The 22,599-nt window shown below is 51.7% G+C and overlaps 1 protein-coding gene across 1 annotated transcript in view; it reads left to right on the top strand.

Annotated features, from left to right (window-relative positions):
• CNGB1 (cyclic nucleotide gated channel subunit beta 1) overlaps positions 1-21,078 on the top strand; it is a gene marked incomplete at both ends in the record, with an annotated part of 60,443 nt that extends 39,365 nt beyond the window's left edge. Inside the window, 8 exons of the mRNA XM_080828522.1 lie at positions 4,143-4,284; positions 4,999-5,158; positions 7,086-7,183; positions 7,283-7,366; positions 10,448-10,566; positions 10,824-10,970; positions 17,984-18,203; positions 20,812-21,078. Of these exons, the coding sequence (XP_080684648.1) occupies positions 4,143-4,284; positions 4,999-5,158; positions 7,086-7,183; positions 7,283-7,366; positions 10,448-10,566; positions 10,824-10,970; positions 17,984-18,203; positions 20,812-21,078 (1,237 nt within the window). The remainder of the gene's footprint in view (positions 1-4,142; positions 4,285-4,998; positions 5,159-7,085; positions 7,184-7,282; positions 7,367-10,447; positions 10,567-10,823; positions 10,971-17,983; positions 18,204-20,811) is intronic.
• Between the last annotated feature and the right edge of the window lie 1,521 nt (positions 21,079-22,599).

Below are 22,599 nucleotides of genomic sequence, written 5' to 3' on the forward strand. Positions count from 1 at the left end.
GGAGCTGGCAAACAAGGTGAACCCTACTTGCCAGTCCAGAGAGCTGCTGCACGTGTGGGACATGCTCATGTCGTGACGATGACAATGGTACTACTATAATCATAGCAGCGAGCACTTAGAGCAGAGAACACTTATTCTGCACCAGCCCTGCTTTAAGTACTGCACACGGTAACTCACTTAGTCCTTCCAGTCATCACTCGAGACGGGCACTATCATCATTCCCATCTTACAGAGAGGGTAGCAGATGGGAAGTCACTTTCCAAGGTCACATAGTTAGCTCATAATTTCCAGAGCTGGGATTTGAACCTGGGGCAGCGTGGTTGCATTCTCAGCCAGCGTACCATCTGCCTGGTGCTGGAGAGGCATGGGCATGGGATCATCAACTCCAAAAAGTCACGTTTGATTTTGGCCTTGGTCGGTGGAGAGAAGGGGCGGAGGAGCTCTGGGGGAGGGAGCAGCTGAAAGAGAGGTGCAGAGTTGCAAAATGGCGTCATCATCGCCAAGGCTCTGGGAGCTATCTTGTGTGGTGGCGGGGACTAACCGATCCCGCGGCCGCTGGCCACAGGGTGCCACCAAGTCCTCAAAAGTCACCATGACTGAGATGGGAAATACACACAGGTTCAGAAGTTATGAAGAAACACGTCAACTGCCTTGTTGCTCACGCCTAAAATATTGGTTACATGTTGAAATGATATTAACATTGATATTTTGGGTCGCTAAAAAAATTATCGAAATTAATTTCACCTGTTTCTTTTGCTTTTGCAAAAATGTAACAAGTGGAAGATTTTAAGTTACATAGGTGGGTCACATCGTATTTTTACAGGATAGGGTGGTTCTAGGTGATGGGGAGCCAGTGTGGGGTTCTTTTTTGCTGTTCTTTGTTTCATATCTATTTATCCTGATTATTGAAGAAGGATCAGGAACATTCCTCACTATATTTGTTTCTTCTAAGATGCAGTTCCTTCTATGACACATTATTGAGTCAATGTAGTTTTTTGGAAAAAAAGAGAAATATTATAGTAAATGGACACGTAGATTGTAAGATCCATCCCAACTTTAGAAATGTGAAAATGTGGAAAAATATGTCACCCACAGAGATATAGAGTAACATAATATTGTGCATATTTGCCCATCATTCATTTTTTTAAAACCACAACACTGATATCCTCCCCATGGAGAGAGGCCAGTGTTTATTTAATTATGTCCTCGTCCCCGGGCACTGGAGGGTCTCCAGTTCCTTAGTCCAACATGTGACACTGCAGTGAACATCTTTGTATCTGAATCTTTGTCCTCTGGCCTGATTGTTTCCTCAGGATAAATTCCCAAAGGGGGATTGCCGGGCCAAGAATAAGAACATTTTTAAGATTAAAAAAAATTATTATTCTTATAATTAATACACTATTTTTTTAGAGCAGTTCCAGATTTCCAGAAGAGTTGGTAGGAAAGTACAGGGAGTTCCCAGACGCTGCCATATTTTTCAATGTCGGATGGATATGGAAAGATAGCCCGGCTCCCCTCTCCCCTCTTGCCTCCACACCTTGGAAGCAGGAAGATGACAGGACCCAGGGGGATCTCAGAAAGGTGACTCTGCTGGTGATGGCTGAGGAGAGGATGGACTTGAGGGACAGGGGTGAAGCCAAGGAACCAGTCAGAGACAAAGGTTTTGTGTGGTCTGGGGGAGGGAGGGCAGTGTGGGAAGGGGAGGCAGAAGTACCTGGGCCCAGGTCAGGGGTGTGAGCCCGGAGAGGCAGAGCACTGGCTTAAGGGACAGGAGTCCTGGGAAGAACAGAAGGTGTTCACTAAAACTCTCTCTGTGACCTTGGCTGAGGCTCTTCCCCTTTCTGGGATTCAGTTTCCCTTCTCCAGCTTGAGCATAGTAGTACATTCAGATTTCTTGTGAGGAATGATAAACTCATGTGTGTAACATGTCCAGGTCATGCCTGGACAAGAGTTAGTGATGAGCTATGATCATTCTTATGGGGAAACCAGCATACCGGGAGAGGGGCTGCTAAGCCAGGATCCAGAGTTGTACGGGGGTCCCACCACCACCCTCCTGGAAATTGGAGCTAAATTTCGAGGACATGCTGGCTTCCCTAAGGAGAAGGTTGCCAGCTTTCCTTAGATTCTCAAAGGGGTTTGTGCCCCAGGAAGCTGAGAACCCAAGCCCCAGGACTGGACCTGGCACCCCCATCATGGGCAGGCCTGGGGTCGAAGGGGAAGCAGGGAAGGGAGGACAGGGGAGAGCTGTCAGGGACTTCCTTCTGCCAGCCTTGGAAGGGGCACGCTGTCTTGGCAGTCCTACTCTTCTCTAGATGAAATCCTACGGGGAAGCCCCAGTATCTGCAAAAAAGCACAAAGAGTGAAGGATCCCTCCTGAAGCCCAATATCACGGGTAATAATCATTTTCAAAATAGTGACCATTTGTTGAGAGTCTGCTCTGGCCCGGGGTTTGAGGACTCAAGTTCCCACATATCTGGGTCCTGTTCGGCTTCTGCCTGGCTTGGAGCGGGCAGGGGTCCCCACAGACTCAGTAGCATTGAAGACAAGAAGATTTCAGGGAGGCCTCTAAGACCTGCCATGCCAATGGAAGATTCCTCAATCAGAAAGAGTTTGGGGGGTGGTCCAGGAGCCCCCCCCCCCCCCCCCCCCCCCCGCTCAGCTCAGTCCCTGCTTACGGCTGCTTTGCACGCCCTCTGGTGGCCAGGAACAGTATGACGGGGGCTTCATGGGGGAGCCACGTATTGTCGGGAATTTCTATGCACCAGGTGGTGAATGAGGGGTAGGGTGGTGCAGCGCCCAGCCCCAGGCCTCCCAGCTAGTGGTCAGAGGCAGAGGCCCCCTCCAACATAACTCGCCAACAAGCGCTGGGCTTCCCCCTCCCAGTGTTCTTTGCACGATTTCTTGCCTGTCTGCACTAGATGGTGAGCTTCTTGAGGACACTGGTGAGTCTGTTGTTCCCTAACTGCAGGCATGTGGCAGGTACCAGTGACAGAGAAGGCTCATGTCCCAGGCATCTTTTGCTACCTCATTTTGTCCTCACGATCACCCTGTGGTGCTACTGCCATGTCCACTGTAGGAGAAAGAAGTCAAGGCTTGCTGAGATTAGTAATCTGTCCTCATTAGGCGGCTAGGAAGTGGCAGAGCTGGGTTTGAGCCCAGGCAGTCCCGTCCAGAGCCCATGTTGTAACTATGACTCTGCAGAACTAGCTGGTGAACAGAGCCCGGGGGAGGACCCGCTTGGAGTCATCCCCAGACTGGGTGATTTGCCAGTGGATGATGGTCTTGATTTTGGAGCTGAGCAGGGACCTCAAAAATGTGGGTATATCAGGACACTGGGGTCAGGGCAGGCTCTGGACACCACCTGTGTGCCCAGGTAGGAAGATAGGAAGGCACAGGAAAGCCAGATGGGATTATCCTGCCCTTGAGCCCTGCTGACCTCACTCACTGCTGACCCCTGGGACGGCCAAGCCTGAAGGTGTGAACAGATGTATGAGGGACTCTTACTCCTCTCTGATAATGAGATAAGCTCAGGGCATCTCCCACGCCCACACCTCCCTTCCCTGGTTTGTGCGCCCATGGAGAGGCATTACCAACTGTGAATGACAGCTCAGAGAGGCAGATGACAGCCTGAATTCGAATCCCAGCTCTGGACCTGGCCCACTGGTGACCGTGAGTGTTTCCTTTGCCTTCTGGGGCCTTGGTTTCCCCATCTGGAAAAGAGATGGACAGGGGAGAGGGTCAGAAAACGTGGTCCTTGAGATATCTTCCAAGTTAGACATTGCTTTCGGTTTTTGAGAACCAACATGCCAGGATGGCAAAGGGAAGGTAGTGGAAATTGAAATAATATCAAGGGAGTCCAGACATCAGAAGTCAGAAGACCCTGGTCTACCCTCCTGCCAAGGCTTTCTAGCAGTCTCCTGGAGCCTCAGTTTCCCCATGTGTAAACAGAGGAGACAACATGCCTCTGTATCCGTGCACGTGCTCTGCACACCGTGTGACCTGTGCTGTTAGGCTCTTTTCCTTGCACGTAGAAATAAAGGGTTTTCTTCTTTGCATACTGCACATCCGTCAGAGCCAAGCCACCCAGACTCAGCAAAAGGGGGCCTTTGCTGACCGAGGTCCCCTTCCTCTTCTCTCTCTAGTTACATTCGCTGTTACTACTGGGCTGTGAAGACCCTCATCACCATTGGTGGGCTGCCTGACCCCAAAACGCTCTTTGAAATCATCTTCCAGGGCCTGAACTATTTCACGGGTGTCTTCGCTTTCTCTGTGATGATCGGACAGGTAGCTGACTTGCCACCCGCCTGCCTGCAGGGCCCCTCTCCCTCCCACTGCTGTCAGAAATGTCACCAGCTGTGGTCATTTCTTTCGGACTAAGTCCAGGAGAGACCGCAGGACTGGACTCAGGAGCCTAGAGCTCTGGGACCTGCTGGATGAAGGGGACAGGGTGGAGGTCTAGGTCCCATTCTTCTCTACGCTGGCTTCCGCTGGAAAGGTCGGTCCCTTTGGGATATCTTTGGAGAACTAGACTGAAAGGCTTTCTGCAAAGGCTGGGGATTTGGGTTGCTCCCCTGGAGAGAAACTCCTGGGGGTGTCTAATGTGCAGGGGTGCATCTCCTATTCTAATCATTGCCTGAGGCCACAGTCCCGTGACCTCAGAATCCAGTCCTGTCACAAGTAGTACACCAGGTTCACATTTCCTCCAGTGAGGTTGAAGTGGCCTCTGGCACCGAGGGGCCAGGTCAGGACACAATCAGCCCGGCCCAGCGAGGCATTTCCTCGTAGCGGGTGCTGTTCTCGGCAGCCTCACCCCGCCCTTCCCATGTCCACACCAGAGGCAGAATTTCTCCCGTCAGCAGCTTCCTCTGTGTGCGGACATGGGTCCCCTCTCTCCTGGGCCCCTTCCTCATGCACCCCCAGTCCGAATAGATACACATGCTCACAACGCATGGGCCCAAAGCCCCACTCTGCCCCTTGATGCTTCCTCCTTGCGCCTAGATGAGAGACGTGGTGGGGGCCGCCACCGCCGGGCAGACCTACTACCGCAGCTGCATGGACAGCACTGTAAAGTACATGAACTTCTACAAGATCCCCAGGTCCGTGCAGAACCGGGTCAAGACCTGGTACGAGTACACCTGGCAGTCCCAAGGCATGCTGGGTAAGACAAGTGCCCCAGCTGCCACCAGCTCTCCCCTGCCCCCTCCTCCCTGACTGCCCTCCCTCCCTCCTATCAGCTGTCCCTGGTCCTGCCTCTAACCCGTGTCCCTGAGGTCCTGAGCACTGGTGCCTCTTGGCTGTGGCCCCAACGTATTCAAGTGAGGGGGGCCCAGGGAAGCCCATGAGGTGCCCCAAGCTGGGCCATCAGGAGACCCTGAAGACTTGAGGGCCTTGTCTTCTGGATGTCCTGCCTGCCCTCCCTTCTATTCCCCTGCCTTGAAATGCATCCCACTCAGAGATGGAAGTACAGCTGAAATCAGGACAGAAGGAAGATGCCCTCTCTTCTCTTTCCATAGACATACAGACACACACATGTATATTTAAAGATTTTACTTACTTACTTGAGAGTGAGAGAGAGAGAGAGATCATGAGCAGGATGGAAGGGTAGAGGAGAAGCAGACACCCCACTGAGCAGGGAGCCCAATGTGGGACTTGATCCCAGGACCCTGGGATCATGACCTGAGCTGAAGACAGACACTTAACCGACTGAGCCACCCATGTGCCCCTACACATATACCTTTTGTAAACTTGATGTTATGCTTTGCTTCTGAAATTCTTTGGCTGCAACAATGCATATAACTCCCCACTGTTTCTCCTTTTTTGGCAATGATGGGGTGTACTCAGTAATTCCTGGGAAGTGGGAGAATCTGACCTGTGCACTGTTTTCAGGTGTAGTACTGTTTTCCTGAATTGGAAATGGAACGCTTAATGAAATGTGAATATGCTACTTCTGTGTTAATTAAGTCACAATTTTCCCCCCAGTCTCTCTCTCTCTTTTTATCTTTGGGACCTAGTAATTTTGTTTTCAGAGCTTAGACATCATTCTGGAGGCTACTGACGAGCTGGTGGGCCATTGGCACTGTGTCTTAGGGTCCCTCAATGCACTCAGCTTATTCAAGGGCCCCCTGCTTTCACGGGCTTCCCTCTGGCCTCGAAGAAGCCACACTTGAGCTCCAAGGTCTCCTGAGCCGAGGGTGGACAGCGAGCGGTCGAGGCAGCGTTAGTGTCCCTGGCTGGTGCGCTCACTCTGTACAAGGCATGGTTCCCTCCATCGTGTCATTCCATTCCAGGGACAGCCCTGTGACATCTAAATCATTGCCCCCTTCTCCAGGGGCACATATGAAGGACCAGAGCGGGTTTCCAGCTGCCCAGGTCGTGCAGATCCACACTTGAACCCATGAATGATTGTGGTACAGCGGGAGGGGCATCAGGATTAGGTCAAGTTAGTTCATTTCCCATCCCTAGTACAGGCATTCATTCCATGCCAGGCTCTCTGCTGGGCACTCAGCCCTCATCATGGGCAAAACAGACTGGGACAGGCCCTGGAGCCCCATGGCCCCAGGTGGGATACGGACTCCATTCTCCATCCCCTGCCCCTGCCTGGTGGTTTCTGTTACAGTTTCTGTAAACTGGGCACGGAGGTAGTGGACACCTGTCGGGTTGTTGGGAGGATTTAATACACCCATCTTTGTAAAGCACTTTGTAAAAACAGTGTTCGATGTACTCTAGCTCTTGCTAACATCCTCAGAGCGTGAGAAGTGCAGACTAGCAGGAGCAAACCGTTGCAATAAGGGGTATGATCAGCGCGCCCACACAGAGACTGCTGAACCTAATCGTAGGTGTGGGGATCTTGAGGGAAGGCTTCCTGGAGGAGGTGACATTTAGTAAGGGGTTCTAAAGAAGCAGTAGAAGTTAACTAAGGAAGTACATGGTGGTGTTCCCCGCGGAGGGAAAAAGCCCAGAGAGAGACTCTCAATACAGTGTGGCTCTGGGTGGCAGAGGAATGGTGTGGCCCCATGTGTGCATCTGTGGGGGGTGGTGGGGGGGGCGGGATGTGCCTCTGATTGTTGCCAGCATCTCCTTTGCAGACGAGTCAGAACTGATGGTGCAGCTTCCAGACAAGATGCGTTTGGACCTTGCCATCGATGTGAACTATAACATCGTCAGCAAAGTGGCTCTTTTCCAGGTAGTGCCCACCCAGCACCCCTGTCCCCGGGGTTCTGGGGAGCCCCAAGACCCCGCCCTTCTCTAAACGGGCATTCTTTCCCCCTCCTCTTGGGGACAGGGCTGTGACCGACAGCTGATCTTTGACATGCTGAAGAGGCTCCGTTCTGTCGTCTACCTGCCCAACGACTACGTGTGCAAGAAGGTGGGTGGCCCCAGACAGCTGCAAGGCCAGCTGAGATTCCCAGCGCACCCGCCGGCCCTGAGCTGGGCTGAACGGGGTGCCTCTGGAGGCCAGGAGGGTCGGCAAGCCCAGGGAGAGTGGAATTGCTGGGGAGGGAGAGGGGCCGCAGCACCCGTGAGCTGCGCCCAGGCCTCCGGGCTTGTTGTTTGGCCTGTTGGGCCCGAGGAGCCTTTGTCTGGCCCCAGGCAGGCACTGAGCTCCAGTGCGCCTCAGACCTTGTTCTCTTGACACAGGACCAGGGGAGCCAGGACGAGGAACCCCACTTTCCAGAAAAGGAAAGTGAGGAGCCTTGTGGGAGGTAGAGCCCTGACTCTGCTAATGGAGCAGCTTCCAGGGTCTTGGCCTTCCTACCAGGAAAACGGAGTGGAGGGAGGTCTGGGGTAGGTCACAGGCTGCAAACTGAGGGCCTTCTCATAGCAGCAGCCCATACAGTGTTTCGTGGTTTTTTAGGTGTTCTTTTTTTTCCTAATCTTAAAAAAAAAATGTTGAATTTGTCCCCAACCTTTACAAATTTGAAGGTTTCACATAAAAATCCAGATTTCTAGCTAAAAAAGAGCCCCATTTTCCCAAATAGCAAGAGCCAACTGGGTGGAGAAGGGGCTGCCCCCAAAGAGGATGGCACCCTCCCTCCCGATGCCACAGGCCCCACCTTTCCCTGCTGCCCCATACCAGGCTCTCTTCACTCCTTCCAACGCCCATCCGATCCTAGAAAATATTTGCACTTGAACCTGGGGATACCCAGTGTCAAGGCCCTTTCTGCTCCCATTCCCCACTCAAGGTGAGACCAGTGCCCTCTGGGGAGTGAGTGGTTAGGGCAGAAGGGCAAGAACTTAGAATTCAGTCCCCTTGTTACAGGGCTGTAAAGGCTGGGTGTGTGTACAGAGGTGAAAATAATGCCCACGCGAGCCCTGTGAGACTCAGAAAACTTCATCCCAAGAAGGCCCCCATCTCCAAGTTGTATGCTGTATTGCTATTGTATTGTGAAGTTTCTGGAAGCAGAGAGCCTGGAGAAATGGGGAAGCAGTGCTACAGATGGTTGAAAACTTAAAGCTGCAGCCCTAGAGGCCAAGAGGGGCTTGAGAGCAATAGAGTGATTTGTCTGACACAGGCTCCTTCCTAGCTGTGCCGCCTTGGGGCAGTGGCTTACCCTCTCTGAGTCTCTTCTTGTGGGTGAAGTAGGGATGTTGCCGGTATTCCCTCCTGGGGTGGGGGGGGTGTGTGTGAAGGTTGAATCAGCTGTACATCTTTGGGGGTAATGTAGAACTTGCTGGCAAATGAAGAAGGCTGAACGAGGTGGCGGGGGTTGGCAGAGGGACCTTGAAGTGAACACTTGATAAGCAAGTGTGAATGGTGCCCTCTGCTGTCCAGTTTTGCTATGTGATGATCTCACTGAGTCACCCCTGGGACACCACGCCCCCCCCCGACCCCCGCCCCCCACCCCAGGGCTGGTTAGTGAGGCGAGGGGGAGCTCTTCAGACCCGTCAGCCCCTGTCAAATTGGACACAGAAACAGGGACATGAAGCTTTCTTCCTGTTTGTTAAGGCTCCCATGCCTGTGTGAGAAGCCCAGGAAACGTTTGTTGAATGAATCCAAAGTGTCATCAATTGACCTATCCTCGCTGTCTCTCCTCTTAAACATGTCAGGTGTGATGGACAGGGAGAGGGGCGTTGTGAGGGCATGAGGATTAGAAGGTGCATGGCAGACTTTTTTTTTTTTTTAATTTAAGAGATTTTATTTATTTGAGACAGAAAGAGCAAGAGAGAGCATGAGCAGGAGGCAGAGGGAAAGGGAGAAGCACATTCCCTGCTGAGCAGGGAGTGCAATGTGTAGCCCCATCCCAGGACCCTGGGATCGAGACCTGAGCTGAAGGCAGACGCTTAACCGACTGAGCCACCCAGGCGCCCAGCCTGGGTATTTCTGATTGCAGTCCAAAGCAAGCCGTTCAAGCAGGCATGCATCCATTCATTTGCTCTAACTTGGGATTAAGACCATTGCCTTAGTCTGCTACAGCTGCTCTATAACGAAGGACCAGGGACTGGGCAGCTTAAGCAACAGAAATGCATTGTGTGTCAGTTCTGGAGGCTGGAAGTCCAATACCAAAGTGTCAGTGGGATTGGCTCCTTCTTGGGGCTGTGAGGGAGGGATCTGTTCCTCTCTCCTTGGCGTATAGATGGCTGTCCTCTCCCTGTGTCACTTTACATCGTCATCTCGGTATGCCTGTCTTTGTGTCCAAATATCCCCTTAAGAGGGACACGAGTCACATTGGATTAGGAGCCCACTCACCTCCAGTATGACCTCATCTCAACTTAACGAATGAAATCTGCAATGACCCTATCTCCAAAGAAGGTCACATTCTGAGCATCTGGGGGTGAGGACTTCAACATATGGATTTGAGAGGGACACCATTCAACCCACAGCACCCATGAGGTCTGAAACCAGACTGGGCCCCAATCCCCACTCTCCCAGGGCCTAGCTTTGCGACCTCGGGCAAAGGGTTCCTACCCCAGAGCTGTAGAGGACTAAGCAGACCCAGCACTTAGAGCAATGCCTCGCTCAGAAAAATGTCGCAGGAGAGCTGGACTTCGTGACCGATGTCGTTATCACTGATGTTTCAGCTAGCAAATGCTTACCGAGCTCCTAAGGTGACACGTCCTAGGCACAGGTATCAATGTATTGTATGAACCATTGCTAATTTTTTCCATGTCTCCAGCCCTCCATTGGCGTGTATAATTGGGAATTTATAGAATACCATTACACCTGCACCTTCTCGCTAACCTAGCACTTTCCTCTCCATCACACCACTAACTTCTCCACAGAATCTCATCAGGCAGGCCAGAGGTGGCCACTCTCCCCAATCCACAGATGGGGAGACTGAGGCCCCAGAGGGGAAGCGAGTGGCCTCGCTCCGCACACCACGTCAGTGGTGGGCTGGACGCCACCCCAGGTTCCTCTGCTCTATGCCAGCGGCCTCGGGGCCCAGCCCTGCCAGTCTTCTGGTCACTTCTGATGATGGCAGAGGGGCTCAGCACTACTCTGTTTCAGGGGGAGATTGGTCGAGAGATGTACATCATCCAGGCGGGACAGGTGCAGGTCCTGGGTGGCCCCGATGGGAAGGCCGTGCTGGTGACACTGAAGGCTGGATCCGTGTTTGGAGAAATAAGGTCAGGGGGGGAGCTGGGGTGAGATGGGCGGACCTGGGCCCAAGCTGTGGGGGTGGTAGCCAAGGGGGGACCTCATCCTCAGGGACCCTTTGGTGGGTCTGAGGAAGCCATGCGTGGATGCTGACACATGGGGGTGGGCCCCAGCTCTCGGGTGTGTGGGGCCACCACTGTGCTCTGGGCAACGGGAGGAAAGGGACATTTTAGCGGGATCCTAAACCCAGCCTGCCAGGTCTCACCTCCTCCCTTCTCTGCCCCAGCTTGCTGGCTGTTGGGGGCGGGAATCGACGCACAGCCAATGTGGTCGCCCACGGGTTTACCAACCTCTTCATTCTGGACAAGAAGGACCTGAATGAAATTTTGGTGCATTATCCTGAGTCTCAGAAGTTACTCCGGAAGAAAGCCAGGTACATTTTTTTATTAAAAAAAAAAAATCCACATATATGTCAGTGCACATTTCTTGAGGACTAAACCTTTCTCTTACCTACCATAGTACCTTATCCCAATCAGGAAATTTGGAATTGAAATGATGCTACTACCTCATCCCCAATCCATCTTCAGATTTGGCCAATTGTCTCAATCATGCCTTTTATGGCCTTTCCTGTCTTCTCTTCTGTTCCTGGATCCAGTGTGGGTTTCCCCAGTTTCATCACATAGCCTCGTATTTTCAGTCTCCTTGGATCTGGGATGGCCCCTCAGCCTTTTTCCGTCTTTAGTGACTTGGACTTCTTTGACGAGGACAGGCTTATTATTTTGCAGGATGTCCCTTTACTTTGGGTTAGCTGATGTTCTGATGTTTTCTCATGATTATCTTCAGGTTCTGCATGGGGGAAGGAATGTCTAAGAAGTGATGTTGTGGGGCACCTGGCTGGCTCCCTTGGTAGGGCATGCGACTCTTGATCTCAAGGTTGTGAGTTCAAGCCCCACGTTGGGCATGGAGCCTACTTTAAAAGAAAAAAAAAAAGCTGATATTGTATTCTTCTTAGTGCAGCATATCGAGAGGCACCAGCTGCTGGTTTCTCCCAGTATTGTTGATTTTCCCTTTGATCACTTGGTTAAGGTTTCTGCACTCTAGAGTTAACATTTTTCTCTTTGTAATTAATAAGTCATTAGTGGGGAGTCAGTCTGAGGCTATCTAGACCTCCTGTTTCCCATCAGGTAAGCCTTCACTCGATACATTCAGCATCCACTGAGAGCTCCTTGCTAAATCAGCGATTGCCATCATGGTTGCAGAATGGTGATTTTTCTGATTCCGTCATGCCTTCCACGTTTATTAGGAGCCTTCTACTTTGAGGAAGAGCTTTCTCTTCTTTCCCATTTCTTCGTTTATTCACTTATCTATATCAATGTGGATTTGTTTTTTTCTGTAAATATCCTGTTACAATCACTCTTTTGGTGCTCAGATTGTTCCAGATTTGGCCAGAAGGCCCCTCTTCAGCCTGGCCCTTGTGACTCCTTGTTATGTCTCTGAAATATTTTAGCTCTTCCTTGCTTACAAGCACAGTGAGATGCTCTGGGCTCATCTTATGACTTTCTCTGCCACGTCCCTGCAAATGGCCATTTCTCCAAGGAGCCTTGATTCCTTGCATGTGGTAATGGTTTTTAGAAACCACCATCTGTGCGCTATGTGTGCTCAAGCCTTCTAGGCTCCCAAGTGGACAGAGCTGGGAAACATGCCCACATGCCCACTGATATATACACAATTGCAAATCTACATATACACATGCATCTAAGTCTGTGTATATATCAACAGACTTAGATGCGTGTGTATATGTAGATTTGCAATTGTATATATGCATTTGTCCGTCTGTATCTCTATCTGTATCCATCTAACAATTTCAGTCCAACACCACAGAATTCTTTCTAATCTTCTCCTTTTCCATATTTTGTAAATTCCTTCTCCACCACTGAGAAATTTGACTCTCTTTACCCTCATCACGTTCACTCATTTATTCAGTCCTATAATACAGACAAATTTCAGAACTGCTATCCCAAAGCCCTGGGGTGGTGGGGAAGCCTTCCCAGCAGAATTTAATATTTGGTGCTGTTCTTCTTGTCGTTAGCCTAAGTACCTATGAGGTAAGTGTTATGTTCAGGGTTATTTGGATTCGTTTTCTCTTGCCTCCCTTAAGGACGGTTGTTCCTTTGAAATCTACCCAGGCTCATGTGTTTCGGTTTGCACTCTCTTCTTTTATGATTCCTCCTGCCCCGATCCTTGTCGATTTATTGTTGTTTTGAATATGTCAAGCATTAGCAGGGTACCACAAGTCCTACTGCAACAGAATGGTGTGCCTGGAGAAGCCCCAGCTCCCCCGACTTGTTGTGCCCAGCCCTACAGGAGCCCAGTCTCATTAGTTTCTGCTGCTGCCTTAGTGTGCTTCCTTTTGCAACAATAGGCAGATGGGTGAATATTTTATTTTCCCCATCTTACACAAAACGTAGCATACTATAGATTTTCTTTCAAACTTTGCTTTTTTTCACATGACAACCGATCCTGGAAAACATTCTCTCAGTCCATAGACCCATCAGTTTCCTCATTCCTCTGACAGTTGCAGAGCATTCCTCTGAATGGGAGGTTAGATTTCCAATATTTTGCAATTATAAACAGCATCACAGTGAATAACCTTGTGCCTCTGTATTTTGTACTGTTGAAGAGTGGGTAACTTTTTATTGTTTATTTATTTTTAAAAAATATTTTATTTATTTATTTGACAGACAGAGATCACAAGTAGGCATAGAGGCAGGCAGAGAGAGAGAAAGGAGGAAGCAGGCTCCCTGTGGAGCAGAGAGCCCGATGTGGGGCTTGATCCCGGGACCCTGAGATCATGACCTGAGCCAAAGGGAGAGGCTTAACCCACTGAGCCACCCAGGTGCCCCTAGAGTGGGTAACTTTTTAGAGAAGTGGGTTTTTGCTTTCAGATCCTTAAGATCAAGTTTTAAGCTGAGTGACAGAGGCAGCATGGGTGTGCTAGAAATATCTACAACAGGCTTGGGAAGGTGATGGGGCTCATGTCCTATCCGTGTGAGGTGCTGGCCGTGTGGCCTTGGAAAAGTTGCTTAACTTCCCTGGTCTCAGTTTTCTGCAATTCTGTAAAATAAGGGTATCTTAACCCCTTACTTTGTTTTTGGGAAAATTAAATAAAATAGCGTGTGTGTGAATGTCTCCAGCAGGGTACCTGACATGTGGGAGAGCTCAGTGAATGTTCATAATAATAATTGTTCCTCTTTATCCATTAAATTCTCTCCGTAATCTTCCCATTGGATGAAGCCTTTTATTTATTTTTTAAAGATTATTTATTTATTTATTTGATAGCCAGAGATCACAAGTAGGTAGAGAGAGAGAGAGAGAGAGGAGGAAGCAGGTTCCCCACCGAGCAGAGAGCCTGATGCGGGGCTCGATCCCAGGACCCTGGGATCATAACCTGAGCCGAAGGCAGAGGCTTTAACCCACTGAGCCACCCAGGCGCCCCTGGATGAAGCCTTTAAAATCTACATATCTAGTTTTTCCTCCATTGCCTTTTACCCCATATTCCTATTTTCTACCTCATTCTATGAAATGACACAAAAAATAAACTACACAGAGAGAGGTCATGATAAAGGGCACAAACTTACCAACATCCACTCATAGCTCATAATCATTTACTGAGCACATAGTTCTGGGCCCCAGGGACACAGCAGGGACCAAATAAAGTTGCCTTTCTAGTAGGGGAGGCTGACCATAGCGAAATGAATGATTTTGTGATGAAACAGAAAAGCCACATCGAGGAGACAGTGGTGAGGAAGGGAGTTCCTTGAGATAGGTTGCTCAGGAAAAGCCATTCTGAGGAAGTGGAATTTCAGTGGAGACGTGCACAGAATGAAAGAGTGAGCGCGACTGCTTGCAGGGAAGAGCATTCCAGCCAGAGGGAACAGCAGCTGGAAAGCCCTGCGGAGGAGTGGCCTCAGTGTGTGTGGACAGACCAGCCAGAAAATAAGCATAGCTTGACGCGGGATGGGAGCAGTCAAGGGGATGAGAGGTGAAGCCCTGCAGTGGCTTTGGGTCTTGGTCAGAGGGAGATGGCAGCCTTGTAGGGTTTTACACAGACTGGTGACTTGATGTGACTTGGGTTTTCACAGGATCCCTTTGGCCAGCCCAGGTGAGAGGATGCTGTGTCAAGGTTAGAGCATAACACACACAGGATGCTGGGGGGGGGGGCGCGGGGGTGAGGAAGGAAGCTGCCCCGTAACTCAACTCACCAGTTTGCTCTTAAGGAAGCTATGGGGCCCCTCCAAAGGCTGGTCCGACCTTCTCCCACCAAATCTGCCCACTTGTCCTGACTCTCCCGAGGAGCAGGGAAGCACAGTCAATCCTCATTACTCACGTATTTGCAATTCTGTACCTGCAATTCACCTACCCACTGAAATGTGTTCGGAACCCCCAAATCAGCGCTCGTGGGCAGCCCCAGTCATTCGCGGATGTGCGCAGAGAGAGCAGTGAGAGATTTGAGTTGTCCTAAGTGCACGTTCCCAGCAGAAGCTGACCAAGGGGACGCTCTGCTTTATTGTTTCAACCCAGAAGCATCTGAATCCTGGTCAGCAAGTCTTTCCGTGGGCTGTTCAGTGCCGCAGCGTCCATAGTTCTGTGATTGTCATTGGCGATATCGCCCGGAAGTGTGGGGCTGAAGTGCGTTCCCCAGGGCAGAGAGGCTGGGATGTCCCGGACAGAGAAGGCACGCGGGTTAGATAAGCTTCGCTCAGGCATGGCCCAGAGCTGTGGGACATGAGTTTGATGTTAATGAAACTGCAGGTTCAATCAGATGTCGTTAAAACAGGAACACAAACAAGTATTGATCAGTTGCTGAAGTGTTGTCGTGAGAGGCTCACCAGAAACCTAATCCTGTATTTCCACTGGAAGTGATGGTTTCGGTGTTCAGTAATGCAGCATTTGTAGGGACTCCACCGAACAACCTCGAATACTGAGAATTCTACCGTTTCTGTCTGAGAGCGTGCACTGTCCCCACTGCCTCCACCTACCCTTCCTCCTCCCGCAAGAGGAGCGAGGCCCTGAAAGCCAGGTTTGTAGCTGCCACCCACTCCTTTGGCTAGGGTAGGTGAGGGGTCGACCAGTCAGCTAGGATCCCACAGAGGCTGCTGACTGGTGTGTGGAGAGCCTGCCGCCCTGCGCTGGAGAAGGTGCGGAGAGAGGAGGAGCCATCCAGTCCTGCCACACAGAGGCCCTGGGACCAGCCCTGTGGCCTGATCCATCAGAGAGCCGGGCTCCCTGGACAGGCAGGCTTCAGGGCAGGGGCAGGGAGTCATGAGGGAGCTCTGCCCATCAAAGGAAAGACTGAGAACCCCAGGGCCTGGGACGTCTGAGCTGGTGAGAGCCACGTGTGGGATTCTGTCTCAGCTCCCTGCTCTACAGATGGGGGACCTGGAGCCCCAGAGACGGGGAGGGCTCAGCTCTCTGGCTTGGCTGCTCCAAGAGACGGGGCAAAAAGGTTTCATGCATGCCACTTTCTCCAGGGGTAAATGTGCGATCCTGCTTATAGGAAAACAGGTCATCTGAAAGTGAGGAGAAATTTTCCTGACTCTGGAAACGTCCCAGAAGCCAGCACAATGTTTCAAAAGAGAGATGGCCATTAGCCCTCAGCAAAGGTCCCACAGAGAGTTCTTTTGTGTCATCTCTGAACCACGCTGAGCCTTCCCACAGACTGTCGTGCTGTGAATTATGGACTGAATAACACAGGTGACGGTGCCAGGCATGAAGAGGCCTCGGATGAATTCTCTGAATTCTCGTGTTTGTGTTCTCCTGGGGGAGCCCCGGCCAGAAAACGCCAGTCTTGGCCAATTAATATCAATACACGCAATTTAAATCCATTGCCTCTGATTAGATAAGCAGCCAGCAACGGCCTCATTTTTAAACAAACAAGTTTGCCGGAGCCCTGATGAATGAATTTGCCGATTAGGAGTCTAGGCCTGCTGGACTGCAGACGGGATTCACTTGTTCTTGAGCCAAACTGTGCATCACGTATATATGACGTGAACAATTCCCTATCAAAGGCTGGGGCTCTCTGTTCAATGGAAGAGTCTATCCTTACTTACAGAGCAGGGTGGCATACTGCCTTTAGAGCTGAGGTTGTTTTTTGTTTCTTTAAGATTTTATTCATTTATGTGACAGAGGGAGAGATCACGAGTAGGCAGAGAGGCAGGCAGAGAGAGGGGGAAAAGCAGGCTCCCTGTTGAGCAGAGGGCCTCATGCGGGGCTCCATCCCAAGACCCCTGAGATCATGACCTGAGCCGAAAGCAGAGGCTTAACCCACTGAGCCACCCAGGCACCCCTAGATCTGAGTTTTAATTCTGCCCCTGCCACTTCCTAGCTGTGTAACCTTGGGAAAATTACTTACCCCTTCTGGTCTTCCATACCTGTTTGAAATGAGGGAGAAAAATAGGGGCCTTCCTAAGAGAATTTTGTGGGATTTAAATGACAAAGTGTGTATTGATTATCTGTATCACACGTTCAGTAGCTTAAAATCATATATACGTATTACCGCAGAGCTTCTGTGAGTCACAAGTCTGGGACGGCTTTGGTGGGTCTGTTCCAAGGCCATCATTAAGGCGCTGGCCAGAGCTGAGTCTCATCTCAAGTCTCCCCTGGGGAAGGACCTGCTTCCAAGGTCACCTGAATTCTGTTCCCTGTGGTTGTAGGACTGGAGGCCTCCGTTCCCAGCTAATTGTTGGCTGGTGGCTGTCCTTGGTTCTTGCCACGTGGGCCTCCCCCAGACATGGCCCCTGGCTGCAGCAAAGTCAGGAAGGGAGAGTGTCCTTGCAAGACAGTGATCACCTTCCTCTGTGACATGTTTACAAAGGGGGTGTCTCATCACCTTTGCTGTATTCTACTGGTCAAAAGCAAATCACCCATTCCCCTCGCCCTCGATGGGAGGGGATCACACAGAGACACAGACACCAAGACAGGGCACCCCCAGGGACCACCAGAACACCTGTAAAGGACCAAGCCCAGGGCCTGACATGTATAGATACTCATTAAGTGTTGACAGAGGTGACAGCAAGGATGGTGATATGACAAAAAAGCCAAGGGAAGAGAAGAAAAGCTTTGGTCTTTTTTCATCTGGGCACCCTGTTTCTGAGTCCATCTATTATAACATCATTCAGTATTTCCTGTGTGACTTCACAAGTGACTCAACCCCTCTGAGCCTCCGATCCCTCCTCTACAACGTCCAGACCGTAAGACCCATGTCATTCCGGTCGTTCCAATCATTCACTGATACGTGCATCAAGCAGTTAGCATGGGGCTTGTTCACAGACTCAGGGAGGACGACCCCTCCCACCCCCCAGAGCTCCACCAGACAGCCCTCCACAGACATACCTTTCTCCTCTCCGGGGGCAAGCTCGTGACTGGGCCGGCACTGCTCTCTTTCAGGCGCATGCTGAGAAACAACAACAAGCCCAAGGAGCCGAAGAGCGTGCTCATCCTGCCACCCCGGGCAGGCACCCCCAAGCTCTTCAATGCCGCCCTCGCCGTAGCAGGAAAGATGGGCGGCAAGGGGGCCAAAGGCGGCAAGCTCGCCCACCTGAGGGCCCGGCTCAAAGAGCTGGCGGCGTTGGAGGCCGCGGCGAGGCAGCAGCAGCTGCTGGAACAGGTAACGTGGTGGGGAACCAGCCACCATCTCAACTTGGTGCCAGAGCATGGACCATACCTTTTATTGTAGGGAATGTCCGTACCCCCGCCCCCCGCCCGCCCACCCTGGCTTCCTATCAGTCGGGATGCCTTAGGAGGCAAGTGACAGAAATGCAGGTCACCGTGCCAGCTCACGTTAGCTTAAGGGAACAGGGAACTGATTGGGTCAAGTGGCGGAAAAGTTCAGGCAAGGCTGGATCCCAAAATCTGCGACATTGCCAGTGGGACTCGCTTTGCCATCCCGTCAGTGCTGCTTCCCTTGAGGATGGCTTCAGATCGCAGGAGCACCACGATGGCTGGCGTCCTGGTTTAGCAGCTCCCACAGAAAGCCCCTTTCCCCCCGTGATTCCAGCGAAAGTCCCAGGGCTCACTGTCATTGGACGGAATCGGGTCACGTGTCACTTCCTGAGCCACTTGCTGTGGTGCCCTGGGGGGAGTCCAGGCTCCTGTGCCCTCCCCTGGGTTGAGGGGGGCCATCCCCCCGAGGGGAGTCCTGGTGCTGTTGCAGAGGTGGGAGCAGTGGGTGTGGGCAGGGAATGTCTCTCCCCAGATGGCAGTGATGTTCTCATATTTAATATTTGTGTCCGTGACAATTTAAGAGGTTTGAAGAGAAAAAACCCTGCCGACAGGCACAATGCCGACTTGTCCCCGCCCTCGGAAATCTGAAGGGAATTTTAAAATTAGTTCTGGGACTCTTTTCTGTGACTAATGCCAAAAATGCCAATTAGAGTGATTGCACTAATTATGACTATTCACGACTGTCCTTTAGGGAGGCTGCTGGGAAGGGGGGCGGTGGGTAGGCAGGAGCTCAGTGGCAGGGAGCGTGCGGCAGTCTACACAACAGAATTCAAAGGAGCCCAGGGGACTCAGTCTCAATTGAGGCTCCAGTCAGAGTCCAGGGGACCCATCTGGAGATCATTTGACATCTAGAGTCTGGGAGGTGACACCAAAGCTATGCAGGGTTCCAAGATATTCTCAAGATGCAGTCACCCTTGGCCCCTGATGGAGGACTCACAGTATTGTCTGGCTCACCAAGTGCCAGGGTCAAGGTCGAGCCAGCAAGCTGGGGTCTTTAGTGCTGGCTGCTGCATGGGGATGAGTGGACATGAACTCCAAGACTGCTCTTAGTACAGTGAAAGGCTTTAGCTGGGCTTGTTGCTCCGGAGTATTTATTAGCTTTTCACCCAGGCAGCTTGGAGAGGTGCATTAAATTTGCATGAGAATTCTAATAAAAGGCAATTTTAGAACAATCAGGGCAGAATGGCAGAGGAGCTCTGAAAAAACAATCCAAAGACATGGGTCTGATTCCCAGCTCTGTCACCACCAGCTCAGTGCCCTGAGGAAGCTCCTCACGCTCCCTGAGACCAGATCACCTATGCTTGCCACAGGGATGAAGCAGGATAGCTCGGAGAGCTTTTGAAAAGCCTTTTGAACATGATGAACCACCTGACAACCTGCCCATGATTCTTCTGGTTCCATTCATAGCAGGAAGCTTCTGGAAGTCCCGTAACAGGCACCATCCCGCCCTGGAAGGGCATTGTCAGAGTTTAGGACGAGCAGGAGAAGGCGGAACAGGTGCACCCGAACATGCAGGAACAAGGAAGCAGAGGGAGGGACATGTCCCCAGAGCTGCCTTGGGTTCTACTAGGAGTGGGGTTACTTCCACTTCCAAGTAGTGGCCCTACTTCCCTTCCTTCATCACTCTGTGATTTGAGTAAACCTCAAGGGGTTTTTCTTCTTCAGGAACATGCTGTCTGCTCTCATTGTAAATTCACTACCACTAGCTCAAGTAGGTGTTGGACAGCTGGGGACCATTCAGGTCTCCTCCTCTGTGGGCCTCTCCCTTCCATTTATGTCCAGGTAGAGGTGGGTCACACAAGGCAGGGCAGGTCATGGGTATCCATGAAGGCTTGGATTTTTACTGATACACAGACTATGGCCAATGTCCCCAGGAACCCCAAAGGCTGGAGGCTGGAAGTCCCCACCAAGTCTCCAAACATGGGGGCTCAGCCCAGCCAAATGCCAGTGGTAGCCTGCCCATTCTCCCGGGGCATGGGGGTGGGGGTGGGGGTCTCCACCTTTGAGACCTTGCAGAAAGGGCTCCATCTCAGCCTTTATCTTGTTTGCTTAGAAATTTTCTCATTCACCCAGGAGCATCCAGCCCTGGTAACCGGGATGGACAGGGCAGCCAGGTGGACTGGGCGTAGCTTTGCAAAGTCCTCCCTGGCTCCCCCTCCTGGTCACAGCCTCTCTTTCCTCCATAGCTCAGGAGCAGGCTTGAACCTGCGACTTCACTCTGGCTTAACCCTGCCAATCAACAGAGACCAAAAATATCCACTAAATCCAACCGGGACTTTTAATCCCTAAGTCTCCCCATAATATATTCTGTTTCTACCAAATAATCCTGATGCCGCTCCGACCCCCCACTTCCCATCCATTAGATTGCACCCCTGAGCGCTCTGCCATCCTCCTCCTTGGGGGTCCGAGAAGGGGAACGGGAAGGTGTTCAAGACCCCTCCAGGAACTCTCAGGCGTTCTGCTCCTCACCAATCGCCCTTTCCGGATTTCAGGCCAAGAGCTCGCAAGACGCTGCGGGAGAGGCGGGCCCGGCCGCCCCGGAGCAGCCAGCACCACCGCAGCCGGAGCCCCCGGAGCAACCAGAGCCCCCAGCCCCGCGCTCTCCGCCACCCGCCTCCCCTGGGAGGCCCGACGAAGGCGGGGAGGCGGAGGCCGGGCCCTCAGAGCCCTCCGTGCGGATCCGCGTGAGCCCGGGCCCGGATCCCGATGAGCAGACCCTGTCGGTGGAGATCCCGGAGGAGAAGAAGGAGGGCGAGTGAGGCGGCCCCCAGCGCGCCGCTCCCGGCCCGGCAGGTGCAGGCGCGCCCTCCCCCCGCCCCAGGCGGGTCCCCAGCCCCGCGCCCGGCTTGCGCAGGCTCAGCTTCCCCGGGCACAGTAGAGGCTGTCGTACCTGCCCCGGCCTCGGCGTCTGCCACGGCTCGTCTTGAAGTCAACAAATGTAGTGTTCGTGTCCCTAAGTTCCCTCACCTGAGAACCCTGCCTCTCCCGACTATGGTTTTTAAGAACAAAATTCTTTTCCTATTTTAAAAGTTGATAGAGCAGAGAGCGGGGCTCCAGCACCTGGGAAGCTCCGTTGGCGGCTACAGGGTTAGTATGGAATGTTTGAATCTCATCTCCCACATTTCAAGGATAGAAAACCCGGCAGCAGGTGGGGCGCCTGCTTGCTCAGCCCCATGGGGCATCTGACTCTTGATTTCAGGGTCCTGAGTGCAAGCCCCACGTTGGGTGTAGAGATTGCTTCTTTAAAAACCTTGTCAGCAGAAAGGGCGGTTATGATATTGGACTAAATGGGAATCCCGGCTCACCTGACCTGAGGATCCATCCCGGGCAGTCACGTTAGGGACCTTGTGCTCATTAGGGAGGTTAGTGGGGATCTTCCCCAGACTGTGTTCAGTTCCCAGTCCGATGCCAGTATCTCAGAACAGATAAAATGCAAGTGGTCTTACTGGCAGTGGGCTGGGAGCGATTCAGAGAACCTGCCAGTCTGCCAAGTCTGGTCTGCAGGGGATCATGCTTGCTTGCTTTTGACACTCTTGCTCTAAAGGTGGTGGCAGCAACTTCCATTAATCCTAGGAGACAGAAATCACAGCTGACATCACTGACATTCCTGAACTTTCTCCAGATCAAGACCTGTTGTTCTGTTTCATTTTAAAGGTTTATTTATTTATCTATCAGAGAGAGAAAGCAAGCACAAGCAGGGAGGAGTGGCAGGTGGAGGGAGAAGCAGGCACGCCGCTGGACAGGGAGCCCAGTGAGGGACTCGATCCCGGGACCCTGGGATCATGACCTGAGCCGAAGGCAGACTCTTAACCAACTGAGTCAGTCAGGCATCCCCAAGTCCTGTTGTTTTAATGATTCAAGATAAAAGGGGGGTGGGGGTGGGGAGGAATCATTCAGTCACCGAATATTGGGAGGATTTTATTTGCATACCTAATGGCTCTTGGGGGAATGGGTGATTAACAACAAAACTAGTATTGGGCTATTTGTTTCCACCAGCAACAATGAACACAAAAGGCCCGGAATTCCAATAGATACTGCCCATTTTATGTAAAATCACAGGACCTTGCGCCCTGCAAGGGCTTGCAAATATGTGTGTTTGTCCATCAGACTAAACGCAGGACATTCATCTCCCCTGTGAAAAAATGACACAATATGGGAGTTGCCAGGCTGCTCTAAGCATTTCCAGATCCCAGGGTGACAGATTTATCTAGCTGGTGACTTGCCACGTGATCTGAGTCATCACTACCTTGAATAGAATGATGAGCAGCATGATTTTAGCC

The sequence above is a fragment of the Martes martes genome (assembly GCF_963455335.1).
Source record: "Martes martes genome assembly, chromosome: 17".
Taxonomy (NCBI): domain Eukaryota; kingdom Metazoa; phylum Chordata; class Mammalia; order Carnivora; family Mustelidae; genus Martes; species Martes martes.